The sequence below is a fragment of the Chaetodon auriga genome, chromosome 8, assembly GCF_051107435.1.
Source record: "Chaetodon auriga isolate fChaAug3 chromosome 8, fChaAug3.hap1, whole genome shotgun sequence".
In the NCBI taxonomy this organism is placed as follows: domain Eukaryota; kingdom Metazoa; phylum Chordata; class Actinopteri; order Chaetodontiformes; family Chaetodontidae; genus Chaetodon; species Chaetodon auriga.
The window spans coordinates 17,665,554-17,680,365 of NC_135081.1; the positions used below are offsets into that span (position 1 = coordinate 17,665,554).

Here is a 14,812-nt window from a genome sequence, read left to right on the forward strand (position 1 = left end):
CAGAGTCAACAGCTCTCTCTCCATCCCAAAGAGCTTAAACTTGGTTTCTTGTAAATCACATGATCTGTGGGAAATCTGGCTGACTTGCCATAGCCAATGGGAGAACGGTTACACATTGTGAAACAGAAGCAAACACTTTCCATGTTGCAAGCTAAACTGTGATATAAAATAGACTTTTACTAAATGGTTGCAGTCTGAAATGCATCTGTCAGTCCACGGTGATCTGATTTGTATTGTTAACCTCATGTTCTATAAATCTGTCATACTTTCATCTATGTAGAAACGGACACACCACTGAACCAGCAAGTGTGTCACACATCTGTGCACATCAGCACACATATGTGATAGTATAGTGATTTTCTCAGTTTATGTATGCATCACTCTCAAGAATGATAATTCTTTCTGAGTTATCATTGAAGAAGAAAAAAAAACAGAGGGAGGGCACTGAGAAATCCAACGATTGAGAAATACAGGGGTGGACGCCTTATAAAACCCCAGTTAATCAAAAGCCTGTGTCAGAGCAGGGAAACAGACAAGAGCTGCACAATGAAGTGCCACATCTTTTTCATACTGTTCCTGATCTGGAAATCAGAGTGTTCACCGGGCGACAGGTAAGAAGAGAAACAACTGCATGAATCTACATTATGTACTGACTCAGCGTAATGCCAATGTGTTTAATGCAAAGAGGGTTAAAATATGGCTTCTGTGGTTTCATCAGACATTAAATAACATAAATATGTTTTCAGTGGAATACATAATACATTAACTTACAATACATTATTATGTCATAATGTAAAATATAAGACAAAATAGGCAGCATAGCAGATGTTTAGCATCAGGGATAGAAATTGATGAAGCAAAATATAGCAATGAAGGAGTAGTAAGTGCAATTTTTTCACCTTTGTGTGTAGATTCTTCATCTCAGCCCCCGGAGTGTTTCATGTGGGTGTAAATGAGAAAGTGTTCGTCCAGATGGGAGTGTCTCATCTTAATAATCCTATAACTCTCTACCTGGAGCATGAGGTCACCAGTATTATTTTGTCTGCCAAGAAAACAATTGTGTGTACCGTGGAGGAGAAGGTCGAAACAGTTGAGCTCATGGTACGAGAAACCTGCCCACTCATACAAAAAGCAAAACATTTACTGCAGACAGGACTGAGATATCGTAAATCCAAACTGCTAATATGCATTTTTACAGATTGACACGGACATGATGTCAAGATTACCTCAACGTCGAGACCGTATGTACCTAATGCTGGTGGCAGAGAGCCCCTCCTTCAGAGGCAGGAAGCAAACAAGGGTCCTGGTGTCAAAACACAGGGGCAGTATTTTCATTCAGACTGATCAGCCAATCTACAACCCAGCACAGACAGGTAAAAGGAACGTCAACAAAGACAAATGTAAAACAATGTGAAATATTTCTACACACTATAAAGAGTAACAGTGATTGTTTTTAAAGCCATTTTATGTTGATTATCTCTCTTCTAGTGAAGTACAGAATATTCACTCTTGACCACAGATTCAGGCCTCATGAGGAAGTGTTCTACATATCTGTATTTGTGAGTAGATATGTTTTCTTATATAATAAAAAGGACTTTGAAAGATGTGCACATTTAATTCCATGATTCGTGCTTTTTATCATTTTATGATAGAATGCGGCTGGAAACAGAGTAATGAAGTCCCTTAAGACTGCAAAGGGAGGAATACTCAAAGGCCTATTTCAAATACCTGATATCTCCAAGTAGGTCAAAACAGATTCACAATAAACTGCGTCCAGCAGCACAAGCAACTTTGATATGGGCCTGATAACACATGCATGTTTTGTTTGCAAAGAATGGGCATATGGAAGATTACAGCTCACTATGAAGATGATGAAGCAAACGCTGCTTACCGAGAGTTTAAAGTACAAAAATTCGGTAAGAAAAGTAAATTTACGTATTTCACTTTTTAAAAAATTTTCAGACATTTCTTCCCTGAAAAAACAAATGTTCTTTATTGTCGCACACCCTAGTTTTACCCAGTTTTGAGGTGAACGTCGCAATGACGCCAAACTATATTTTGTTGAATGCTGAACAGTTAACCTTCACCATCTCAGCCAAGTAAGTGCGGACATTTTTCTATGAAACTCACTTTACTACCAAGTTTTCCTGTTAACTCTGCAATAATCAGTTTTGGCCACTAGATGTCAGGAGAACTCAAAGACTAGTTGAAACAGATAACTTGTTGCATTATGAAATTGCTAATGTTGCAGCCAACATTACGGCTAAAAGCTAGAATTAGCTTACCTAACTGTTAGCATTGCTTTACCTAACTATTAGCATTAGCTTTCCAACGGTAAGCAATAGATTACTTTGACATCCAGAATTATGTTATTGGACTAACGATGAACGTAGCCCATTATTCACAGGCCTTTTTGCATTGGTGTAACAGTTACAGTTAGTCGACCAGCTCCTGAAAAAAATGCCTCATTAGCTTAGCTAATGCCACTTTAGGTGCTCAACAACTGGGTTGTCTTTAATGCTGATGCTGATTAATGCAGTTGTGATTTGAAGGAAAGCTTGCTAGTCTACATATTTTGCAGTAAATTATAATGTGACAATCTTGTCTCAAGCTCCAGCATTACATTACATTGCATCTTTTTCTTAAAGTCAGCATCACAATTTTATAATTATTTTCTCCAGGTATTCACATGGTGAGAAAGTTAAAGGGGCTTACCACTGCCAATTTGGAGTGGTAGAAAAAGCTAGTGAGAAGATGAAGCCTGTCTTTATCACGGGACTTGAGTTGACTGGTTCGGTGAGGAAACAGACACCAATCCAAAATTTAAAACGCAGCTCATTTGAAGATCTGAGTTCAAATAATCTGGCAACATATTGCATCTTTTAAGTTTGACAAGCTTTGCCTTTTCTTGCAGGTCGAGGATGGAACTGCAGATGTTTCTCTCCAGATGGAAGACTTACGTCTGCGCCTCCAAGACCAGAAGAATCAAACGCTCTCTGGATTACAGCAAAAGGGATCGCAACTCTACCTGAGAGTATTTGTCACCAACATACAAAGTAATGAACCACTCTGTCACACTGTATGCCAGTGTTTAAGTCAGCAACCTCCCAAAAGAGCTAAACATTATTCTTATTCTTATTATTTAAAGATAGAATATATTTTATGTGTAAAATATTTGTTGTTTAAAAATATAAGAATAAGAAGAGGAAGATATTGGGAATATATATATATTTTTTATTGCATCTGATATCTGCATTTTTTGGTCTAGGTGGCGAAATACAAGAGGCAGAAGTTTACCTTCCAGTCATCTCCCACAAATACACCTTGGATCTCTCTCGAACACGCTCACATTTCCTTCCCGGATATCCTCTAGATGTGGTGGTATGCATGAAACTAACAAATGGGTGCACAGCCATGTACATGAGTGTGATGATTTGATATGTAACACATTTTTGTTGTTGTTGTTGTTGTTGTTGTTGTTGTTGTTGTTGTTGTTTTTATAGGCGCTTGTGCATCTCCCAGATGGCTCCCCAGCAGCTGGTGTGCCAGTTCAGGTTAAAGTACCAGCATCTACTGAGAAATCATGGCAAGGCATCACTGACCAGGAGGGGGCAGTGTTTACTGTGTTCAACATTCCCACTATAGATCAGATTACTGTTGAAGTTAGTATCCCTAAACAACTAACAATTTAAAGGTGTCATGGCTGGATTTTCCTTTAGTTCAGGGTAACTGTTTACATTCTGACCTCATTAGGTGTCGGCAGAAAGATCTCAGCAGAGGAAAGTCATGCAACCCACTTCATCTCCAAGTAACAGCTTCCTTTACCTGAGTTTTACCAACAGGATGTACTCTGTGGGCGAGTTACTAACTGTAAATTACAACACCATCAGTGGCCAGAAAAATGGGTTTATATACTACATGGTGAGTGAACACAACACGGTTTGCTTTGACAAAGAGAAGCAAAAGCTTTTTATAACTAACATTTCTAAATCGACTATGTTTTAGGTGTTAAGCTGTGGGATCCTCGTAAAAAAGGGTTCTGTCAAAATGGGTTATTCTGCTAGGGACAACCTGCAGATAACGGCTGATATGGTGCCATCCTTCCGTCTGATTGGCTACTTCTATGACCAGCGTGGTAACATCATTGCTGACTCGGTGTGGGTAGATGTCAGGGATGAATGTGAGATAAACGTCAAGGTGAGTAAACAGTAAACAGAGTGGATAAGAGGGCAGTCTGAGCAGAAGAAAACAGCAAGCAAACACTTTACCTCTAATGACTGTGTGTGTTTGAATAGGTTCATTTTGTATAAGTAGGACACTTCTTATATTGTATCACATTTGTTATAAATGGACAGGGAGGTGTCCTATTTAGTCTAGGTTAGTTTCAACTACTGAACACGTGTTTAGTGGTATATACTGTATTTAGATGTTTCGTTTTAATGTTGATTGAATTACCATTGGCCATGGAGTTTAAAAATCTCTGTAATATTATGACTTTAATTTAGGTAGAACGAAAAGGACCATTTGCACCTGGAAGACAGTCTGAGCTGCAATTTGATTTCCATGGTCAGAAAGCCAGAGTGGCTTTGCTGGCTGTGGATAAGGCCTTCTACGCTCTCCATGCCGACAATAAACTCACTGCCAAACAGGTAACCCTTTCACCCTTTCTCCCTCCCCTTGTACTTTCTGTTACAACACACTGACTATTTAATTCAACCCATATATTATAATACAGTAAATCCAAGCTCTTCTTCCTACTTTTCAGGTGTTTTCCACCATGCAGTCATATGACTTGGGTTGCTCATACAGTGGAGGAGCTGACCCTGCATCTGTGCTAACTGATGCTGGACTGTCTTTTGTATCTCATTCTCAGTCAAAGGGGAGACAGAGTATGACAAAAGCACAATTTCTCATCATTGAAACCCTTTAAAATGTTAAATAGGACTAACATATTATTCATCCAGTTCCATCCAGTATTTCTATCTGTGTGGATGATGTTCAATACAGCAGAGAATAGACTAAATTTGGAGACAGCGTTGGTACTAGTGGCTACAACCACTAATGCAGAAATGACCTTTTTAGCAAATCACTCTTTTCATGATTCCAACAACCATCCAAACTCAAGCAACCATCCACATGCTGAGCTTCAATGCTGTTATGCTACTTTTCCAGATCTTGGCTGTGATTCACAAGCTGCACGACAGAGACGCTCTGTGGACCTTCAACAGGAAATGATGACCTTAAGTAAGACGACATTCTGGCATTCTCCGGTCTGACATAATGGAAGATACTTCTGCTTTAATACGCTTTAAAAATGCTTTTTGCGTTTCTGTTCACATTCAGAGTCAAACTTTTCTGATGAAAAGTTGCAAGAGTGCTGCGCTCATGGGTTTTCCCTCATCCCTATGAGACGAACATGTCAGGAAAGAGCGCAGAGAGTGGCTCAGGTGGAAATGACTCCTCTTTGTGCAGAAACCTTTTTGAAGTGCTGCCTCGAAGGAGAGCGTCTGCGACAAAAAAAGATAGAAGAGGACTCCCAGAAAGAGTTTGGCAGGAGTGAGATGAAGTTGTCATGTGGATTTTAAATGCATTGCACGTTTACTGAGGTAGTATTAAATAACTGTGGCATTATTATCACAGAGTTTAATCACAAACCTTTCATTGCCTCAATTTCAGCTGCAACCATAGATGACATTGAACAGTTCTTCTTGGACACAGCTGCTCAGTACATCCGACGGGTTTTCCCTCCAAGCTTTTCCTTCACAGAATTTGATGTAAATGGAAAAGGAAGGTAAGAGGAGGACAGTGAACTTTTAAGACCTGTTTAAATAGATATTTTCTCTTCTAATGAAACACAGCAGCCAGTCACAGCCTTTAAAAGCTTTGCTACCCCGTAGTTTTAGTTATATCCTTTGTGTTTGGTACCGTCTATGCAACAATTTCTGCTTTTTCTCCCGGTTCAGTGTGAATGTGTGTGAGTCAATCTGGTTAAATGCATTACCTTAAGTCCTACGGCATACAACATAAGCAGACAAAGCATTTGTCAGATGTATTTTTTACCATTAGTTTATTCATTGAATCTTAATTGAAAATTCTTAGGTATTTGTTGCCTCTACCTGATTCCATCACCACATGGGAGATTCAGGTTGCCACTCTGTCTCCAGCTACTGGTAATAACAGTTTCTTGCTTTACAAATGCATCTCTGATGTTTGATTGAAGAGCGTCTCATTAAAAACAATTTGCTTACTCTATGTTTCAGGTTTCTGTGTAGTTAAGCCGTCAGAGGTCAGAGCATTTAAGAATGTCTTTGTATCTCTGAGACTGCCTTACTCAGTGAGGAAATATGAGCAACTATCCATTTCGCCTGTTATCTACAACTATGGCGCTGGCCCACTACAGGTAGATAAAATGTTGACTTGAAGTTGCACTAAAAAGAGTAACTGCCTACTGTACAAACTGAAATTCTGTTCTTAATATTGTTTATCTGTGGACGCCTGCATTTTTATAGCTGGCAGTTCATATGGAACAAACTGAGGGGCTGTGTTCCCCTGGCTCAGCCACCACGACAGCTTTTGTTAACATTACTGTGGAACCAGAGTCTTCCCAGGTTGTCTCCTTCTCTGCCGTCCCCATGATAATCGGCTCAATACCCATCAAAATACGTCTCTACGACATGGAGAATGAGGCGGGAATTGATGCAGTTCAGAAGACTTTGAATGTGCTGGTTAGTGACATTATCTCTGCAAAAAAATCTTATCATAGAGGACAAAATAAATGCATGACACATTGGGAGTCTTGCTGGATAAAATGTTAAAATGACGTGACTTTGTTGACTCTCCATCTGTGACCTATCAGCATTTTTCTCATAAGTTCACTAACACTATCAGCTGTTTTCTTTTTAACTCGGTACTTTCTGGTGATAGCTATTTATGCTTATACTAACGGTCAGTCAATCTTCACAAACTGATAAAAGTTTTGTCAATAACTGCAATCTCTGTGCTTGTCTTAAAAATTGTATCATTAAGTGATTGTGAGGATTTAACTTAGGAGCATATTTGTGTACTAGAAATCTTCAATTATCATGCTTCTTTCACTTGCATATTTCCATCTGTAAGGCAACGGGCGCACAGTAATTTGGCTCTATTTTCTCATGTTGTAGACAGAAGGACTAGAAAAGAGAGTGGAAGAAACCAGAGTGTTTAAATTAGATGGTGAGTCCTACTGGTACTTGCTTGACAGTAATATTTATTCTTGGTTTGGTTTAATCATGTACTTCTCTTTATCTTGATAGGAAGGAGCAGCAAGAATTTTAGTATTGATGGATCTCTGCCATCTGACACAGTCCCAGAGTCAGGCTCTAATATTTTCATTTCAGCTGAAGGTATGTGCTTTTAGACACAGACAGACAAATCACAGACCTTTGTAAATAACAGTACCTCACCCGTTTGGTCTTCTCATCTGACAGGAAATGGATTTGGCAGCTCACATGTGAAGAACCTTCTTTCTCCTGAAAAGGTTGCAAACCTGATCAAATTACCTACTGGATGTTTAGAACAGACGATGACACGACTTGCCCCTACAGCCTCGGCCATCCGCTACCTTGACCTGAGTGAACAATGGTTCGACCTGCCTGCTGGTTCCAGAGATGATGCTCTTGATAAACTCGAGCGAGGTAGGAACACATCAAACAGTCATGAAGCCCTTTTTCTGTGACTACGACAGACTGAAGAAGGAAAAAGTTTGAGCCAAACATAAACTCTAAAATCTCATTATCATCTGACCTCACTATGAATCTGTCTTGATTGCTCCTCTTACCTTTTTCTGGTGGATATAGTTCATTATGACTGCCTATGTGATGCTGCAGATTATTGTAACTGGCTCCCAGCACTGACCTGCCATCTGCTGGTTCCCTGCTGGAACACAACAAGCCTGCTACAAAGAATCTTGGCATTGGTTTTGATACTAATTTAAGGTTTGAGCAGCACACAACAAAACTTGTGCAGTCTTGTCTTTGTCATCTTAGAAATATTTCCATGTTTTATCTTTGAAAGACACAGAGACCTTTTTACACGCCTTCATCTCTATTGCAACAACCTCATCTGCCTCAACCAAAAATCTGTTAATCGGCTCCAGATTGTACAGAACTCAGCTGCCAGGCTTTTAACAACATCAGAGAGAAGGGGCTACATAATGTCTGTTTTAGCCTCCTTGCACCAATATGTTTTGAATTGATTTTAAGATCTTCATGTTGACTTTCAAAGCTCTTCATGGCCTCTCACCATGCTATATATCTGAGCCAGTGTGTATCCTCGAGCAGAAGTCTTTCATCTGTTCCTAAGGCTGAAAACAAGATGTGACAGAGCTTTCACAAGTGATTTTTATTTAACTGCCCTTTTGGTGCTTTTATTTGTTTTACTGCTTTTGTATCTATCAGAAACTGTTTTTATGATAAGCGTGAGAGAAAAATAAGGTGCTGTAGTAACAAGGAAACTGGATTCTCAAACGTATAGACCGGCTCTCAATTTAACTACAGCAGAACAACCAACTGCTAGTGATTGAATAATGTGTGTTTCATCTTCTTGGTTTACACAAGAATACAGTGCATTACAATAAAAGAATGGACGATTTGTTCGAGCTGTCAGAGGCATAGATATATAATGTTTCTCAACAGTAAAAAACAGTTGAGAGACACAGCATGGAATAGCTGACTCAGCTTATTTTAAATGAGGAAAGTTTAACTGGGAATCAAAAGTAACCCCTAAGCTTCTGTTTCGTCTTGTTTTCATTCAGTATTTTGTGATCGCCTTGATAGACCGTGTTGTTTCTAACAAAGTTAACCCTTTCTTTGCCAGGTTACACTCACATTTTAGGAAAGAAAAATTCCAAGGGAGTTTATGGAACATGGAGCACAGTGCCGTATAGTAATTGGTGAGTATTTGTTCTACACTGCAAGAAACTGTAGTTACTTCCACTGGCTCACATAGCAAATCTGCTGTCCTCATTTCTAGTATATTGTAAATCAACTTTTTCATTCTCATGTCTCCCTTTGTTTTCTTTCTCCTGTTCTCAGGATGACTGCTCTTATAGTGAAAGTGCTATCATTGGTGGGAGAGCGTCAGGCAGTGACTTTTGGACAGCAGGGCAGGAGGTCCAGGCTTGTACCAGTCGAAGAGATCAGGCGTCCAGTCCGTCACTTGCTTTCAGTACAGAAAAATGATGGGTCATTTGGCGACCCAAATCCAGTGCTGCACAGAGGAGTTCTGGTAACTGCTACTGCGTACAAGCTAGAACATGCACATACTGGACACATTAGAGCAGTATTAGATGTGGCAACCAGCTCAACAGCAGTGACTTGAAGACAGAATTATCTTTGTGTTTAATGTAGAAAGATGAAGACCGAAGAGCATCCATGACGGCTTTCATAACTCTTGCACTGAAACGGTCCCTTCCTTTTCTGGACACCGAAGGGAAAAGTAATACGGTGAGATAATGTAAAGACTTACTGTGCCACGCTTTGAGCCATGCTAGCAGTGTTGCTTTTGTGATGGCCGCATTGGTCAGTCTACCCAGTTGGTATAGAATGAAATATCTCGACAACCATTGAGACCAGAGATTAAATTGTGATACTTTCCTCTAGCGCCATCAAGAGGTCAAAATTTCAGTTTGTCCAGTAGTTTGGTTTTACGACCACATACCTGCCAAACTAACCACGTTCTCATCTCAGCCTTGTGTTTTGAGCTAATGAGCAAACATTAGCAGGCTAGCAAGCTAGAATAAGATGGCGACAATGGTACACTATACATCTGCATGTTAGCATGCTGATGTAACCATGTAGCTCAAAGCACTGCTGTGCCTAAGTACAACTCCATAGAGCTGCTAGCAGGCTATTGAGTCTTAGCCTTGTAACTGTTGCAGTTTTACATTTAACTTATTTTATTACACTTTAGTAAATGCATAATTTGCAAAAAAAAATAATTGACTGTCTTTATGCTACTTTGTACCAGGAAGCCAGCATTTCAAGAGCAGCAACATATCTCCAATCACGCCTGATGGACCTTCAACATCCCTACGCTGTTGCCATTACAGCCTACTGCCTCGCAGCTTGCCTACCAAAGGGAACAGATCATTCATCTACCCGGACAAAACTTCAAGCACTGGCAACTGAAGGCATGTCCAAACAAAATGAATGGGCGATTATTGATAAAATCACTTGACAGTAATATCCATCTTTAGCAAATCCAGTGAATTAACTGTCTGACAAAGCAAGGCATTTCATTACAGTGATGCAAAAGTCATCTAGAAATCCAATATTTCCATAAAGAGGTCCTTCTAATTGATTTGCAACATTGCCTAATACATTCAGAAATATTAAAATGATGGTGTTAACAGTATGTGGCAGAATGTCTGTCAGTTTCTATTATCTCATACAGTATATTCACATATCGCCCAACCCAAAGAGCAACAATACTTGTTTTGGTCAGAATATAAAGTTCAGTAAAATGGTGTGTCGCAGTATGCTATTGTTAGTGATTGTTGTACATTTTTGCTGATTGTCTGTTTCTTAATTATCAGGGGAGAATGGTTGTTATCTGTGGACAACTGATGCCAGCCCACAGAATAAGAAGACGGCGGATGCCATCACAATAGATGCTACTGCCTATGCTCTCATAGCTGCAGTGGAACTTGGGCATAATAAGTATGCAGACAAAATAGCCTGCTGGTTAACCACCCAAGAAAACTATTTTGGAGGCTTCAGATCGTCACAGGTGACTGGGATGCTAGACTGAGGACTGTTTGAACCATTGTATCCCGTGTGGGCCCACATCATACAGTATAGTCCATCAGGGATGTAGGGATGTTGAATAAGTTATTAATGTTTTATTTCCATGCCCAGGATACCATAATGGCATTAGAAGCCCTCGCTGAGTACGAGCTAAAGACGCACTCCAGTCCCGATGCAAATCTAGTAGCAGAGTTCACCGTTCCAGGAAAGACAGAAATTTTGAAGCTTACTCTGGAAAAAAAGAAGGACAAGGTGGAAACAAACCTCAAGGTATCACAAAAACAGGCTCAGCATTACACTTAAACACGCACATAAATATATAATATCATTCTGATGACTTATTTTTTCTTGTCTTTTCTCCAAGAAATTTGCAGGGAACAACATCATTGTGCAGCTGACAGGAAAAGGCGACGTCAAGCTAAAGGTGAGATTGATTAACGTCTGCATATGCAGTATGCTGAACGAGTGCCATCATTTACAGTAAATCACCAATCTGTTTGGCAGGTTGTAAAGGCTTTCCATCTCCTCGACCCCAAGGACGACTGTAAAGAAGTGTCTATCAGTGTCACAGCGGAGGGAAAAGTGAAGTACACTGGTCAGCTTATGTCACTGATAACAAATCATTAACACATGTATTACTGAGAAAAGCAACACACTTACGTTAACTCATGTCTCCCTAGCTAAGGTCATAGAAAATTATGAATTCTACGATGACGACAGTGACATCGAGGATGCGGAGACACGAGTGCCAAGATCAGCGATTGAGTGGTTTGATGCTCGCACACGAAACAGGAGAGATCTTGAGAACAATGATGTGGATGAGACTGTCACCTACACAGTCTGTGTCAGGTTAGCAACAGAGATTCACATCACATTTGTCCGGGTGTTTATGAGACAAGAAGCTTTGCGCAAAAAACTGAGCATCTTTCTCAGCCTGTGTTCTTCATTATTTTCCTGTGTATAGTCACAGCCTGAACAGAAATCTCTCAGGAATGGCCATTGCTGACATCACACTTCTGAGTGGATTTGAGGCTGTCACTGAGGATCTGGACAAGGTGAGCAGCTCTCTCTACCTCCTCCTCCATAGCTATTTTGGGCACCTCTCATTCATGTTCCCAGTAGACAAGCTGAGGTAACTGACAGTTGGAGCTTGGATGGACATGAAACACTCAAAAGATTAGCAGCTCTGTCGCAAAATATCTTGGCTCTTGGATAGAAAATACAAGCTTCTGTACATCAAAAGATGAAAAGTTGAGTATGACTTGTTGCCTAAACTGAAAATCCAGTAGGTTACTGGTCCTAACTAACAAGTAGTCCGGCACATAACTCCTTGTAAAACTGCTATCTGTTTTTTTTACACTAAATGTACAAGATACATGTCAAATATTAGTCTTTAGAGGTACTAATAGGCAGATTTAGTTAACTTTGGAGAGAGCCAGGCTTTCTATTTCCCTGTTTCTACTGTTTATTCTAAGGCTAAGCTAGCCTTCATATTTAACTCAACTCAAAACTCTGTTGACAAAGCAATAAATGAGAGCAACGGTCTTAAGAACTGTCTTTTCTCCTGCTGTCGTGTCAAAATTTCAAATCTCATCTCCATGTAGCTAAGAGACGGACCTGAACAATATATTACCCATTACGAGGTCTCCTATGGAAGAGTGCTGATCTACTTCAATGAGGTAAGGCTGAAATCTGTTTACATACACAAAAATGGTACATGGCCAGTATTAAAGATTTCTTGTCTCACTCTAGCTCTTTGACTCAGAGGAATGCATTAACTTCGATGCGATACAGAGAATACCGATTGGCCTTCTACAGCCTGCTCCAGCTGTGTTCTATGATTATTACGAACCAAGTAAGCTTTTTATTTGACATTTTGTGCATTTTTGTCAGGACAGAGGGAACATGTTTGTTTAATTTACCAGGAATTTATGAACTACTCGTGCTTTCCTTGTAGGCAAAAAGTGCACTGTGTTCTACTCCGCCCCCCAAAGAAGCAAGGTGGTTTCCAAACTATGTTCAGAGGATGTGTGCCAATGTGCAGAAAGTAGGCCATTACTCTTCAGACCCGTACTGACAAACACCTGAGAACATGTAGCTTTACCCTTCAGGTTCGTGTAAATGAAATTGTATCTGCCTTATGTTCATGTTTTCTTCAGGACCCTGTCACAAAATACAAAATACATTCCAATCACAAAGAGGTCGAAGAATCACGAAGGATGTCCGTTTGCAACATGCTTGCTTCTTCCCTATAGTAGATTACGGTCAGTATCTAATATTAACTTGACTATAAAGGATCCATTCTATCATATAATTACACTATACCAAAACTAATGGTTGTTGATAAATGGCTCTTGTTTTATTTCAGCATACATTGTTGAAGTCTTCAATGTTACTATGAAGAGTAACTTTGAGCTGTACAAAATGAACGTAAAGGAGGTACTCAGATCACGTAAGTAAGCTGCAACCACAAGCCTCAGCAGGCACTGTATCACCGTCCTCTAAATAGCTGCGTACCATTACATCTATGCTGGGAAGACGTATCAAGAATATAATGACAATCCTCTTGTCAACCAGATGGAGATATCCTCGTGAGTGAGAATTCTGTTCGAGTGTTTGCTAAGAGGCGTCAGTGTAAAGGACAGCTAGACTTGGGAAAGCAGTATCTCATCATGGGCAAAGATGGCTCCACAACCGACTCAGATGGAATGTAAGTATCGTGAGTCACATTAAATGCAAGTGTGATTTTACCCTGATGGATTCTCATTCTGTTCACTCTTTACCTCTTTTTGCAGGATGCAGTATCTGTTGGAATCAAACACCTGGGTTGAAAGACAGCCTTCACCAGAAGAATGTAAAAGATCTGCACATAGAGCCGCCTGCATGGGGTTTGATGCATTTACAGATGAATACAAGATTGATGGCTGCAGGCAGTGAACAGGAATCTGTTTCATTAACTTTCATTTTCACGTGAGATACACATGCATGTCATCACATGGCGCTGAGAGCTCTTTTTTTATTGTTGATAATCAGAGTCATGAAAGCATAGTATAAGAAACATTACTGCTTGTCGAACTCCACCACAGCATCATTTTACTACCTACAATGTAACCATTTAATCATGTCTTTATGTCCAATACAGCTACCAGTGTTTAAATAAAGACACACCTCATAATGCTGTCTGGCAAATGCCTTTATATGTGTGTAACTGGCTGGAGCAATGACTAGATGCATACCTGAGATAACTACTTCAAATGCAACTCAACACAGCAACAGAAAAAAGAGTGGATCCACAAACAAACATTTGCTCTTTCATGAATTTCCAAATAGTGTAATTCAGTTCAGCGCGCTGGTTTGATTTAGCCTTCCTATGAATATATGTATTTTTTAATGTATTTTTATTTGTTTTACTGGCAGTAAAGCATCTGAGAGGGGCCTCTGTACTCAACGCAACCCCCCTCAAAGTTACCCCCCTCTTTACTTAACATCTGCAAAGTGAGGGAGAGGGGAGAGGGGGAGTGGTTTCGAGTTAGTACAGTGCATACACGTACAGTGGCATAACAGTCTGCACATAAGACAGGCTCACTTGTCCCCGGCGGAGTTACGCTGACGGGATTTGGATCAGTCATCGCCTCATGAGGACAACAGCTCTTTGTTAGTTTTAGAGAGCCAACAGTCCTCTTCCCAAATGTGCTCCACTTGGAAACATCGTGCAGAAAATACTCAGTGCAATTATATAATTCATAAATGTATTGAGTTGTAGGTGATGCAGAGAGAGGAAACAGGGGAAAATGGGGGGAAGTGGGAGGGAGCAGTGCAGCAGGAGTAAGAGGGGGCATGGGTGGAGAGGCAGAGAACAAGCAAGGGCTTATGTGCTTATATTATTCTAATCTCTGAGGCCAGGTCCAATGTAAGCAACATGGGAGTACTGACCATCACTTCAATCACAGCCAGATCAATGCCTGCACTGTTTCAACCGTTGCCATTAGACATTTCATTAAATTTGAATCAATAAAGGGTAAATAAAT

At 40.1% G+C, this 14,812-nt stretch overlaps 1 protein-coding gene across 1 annotated transcript; it reads left to right on the forward strand.

Annotated features, from left to right (window-relative positions):
• Positions 1 to 536: 536 nt before the first annotated feature.
• c4b (complement C4B (Chido/Rodgers blood group)) lies at positions 537 to 13,953 on the forward strand. Its single transcript, XM_076738210.1, has 41 exons — positions 537 to 611; positions 912 to 1,101; positions 1,199 to 1,373; positions 1,489 to 1,559; positions 1,653 to 1,741; positions 1,834 to 1,916; positions 2,012 to 2,099; positions 2,682 to 2,796; positions 2,915 to 3,056; positions 3,269 to 3,381; positions 3,504 to 3,662; positions 3,754 to 3,921; positions 4,006 to 4,197; positions 4,506 to 4,649; positions 4,766 to 4,889; positions 5,173 to 5,244; positions 5,344 to 5,556; positions 5,677 to 5,791; positions 6,100 to 6,170; positions 6,261 to 6,400; positions 6,510 to 6,725; positions 7,161 to 7,212; positions 7,293 to 7,382; positions 7,467 to 7,673; positions 8,854 to 8,929; positions 9,072 to 9,264; positions 9,387 to 9,482; positions 10,006 to 10,168; positions 10,574 to 10,767; positions 10,896 to 11,054; positions 11,149 to 11,208; positions 11,289 to 11,379; positions 11,465 to 11,633; positions 11,749 to 11,839; positions 12,389 to 12,463; positions 12,537 to 12,639; positions 12,742 to 12,831; positions 12,944 to 13,048; positions 13,153 to 13,236; positions 13,362 to 13,494; positions 13,580 to 13,953. Exons 1-41 carry the CDS (start codon positions 547 to 549, stop codon positions 13,719 to 13,721), a joined length of 5,118 nt encoding a protein of 1,705 aa, XP_076594325.1. The 5' UTR covers positions 537 to 546; the 3' UTR covers positions 13,722 to 13,953.
• Positions 13,954 to 14,812: the final 859 nt, after the last annotated feature.

What these genes read in the sequence shown, in the direction of transcription:
- c4b (XM_076738210.1), top strand. Translation starts at nt 547, where the DNA reads ATGAAGTGCCACATCTTTTTCATACTGTTCCTGATCTGGAAATCAGAG. An exon ending in TCTTGATAAACTCGAGCGAG is followed by an intron (nt 7,674 to 8,853) that starts GTAGGAACACAT and finishes TTTCTTTGCCAG; the next exon opens with GTTACACTCACATTTTAGGA. An exon ending in ACAGTGCCGTATAGTAATTG is followed by an intron (nt 8,930 to 9,071) that starts GTGAGTATTTGT and finishes TCCTGTTCTCAG; the next exon opens with GATGACTGCTCTTATAGTGA.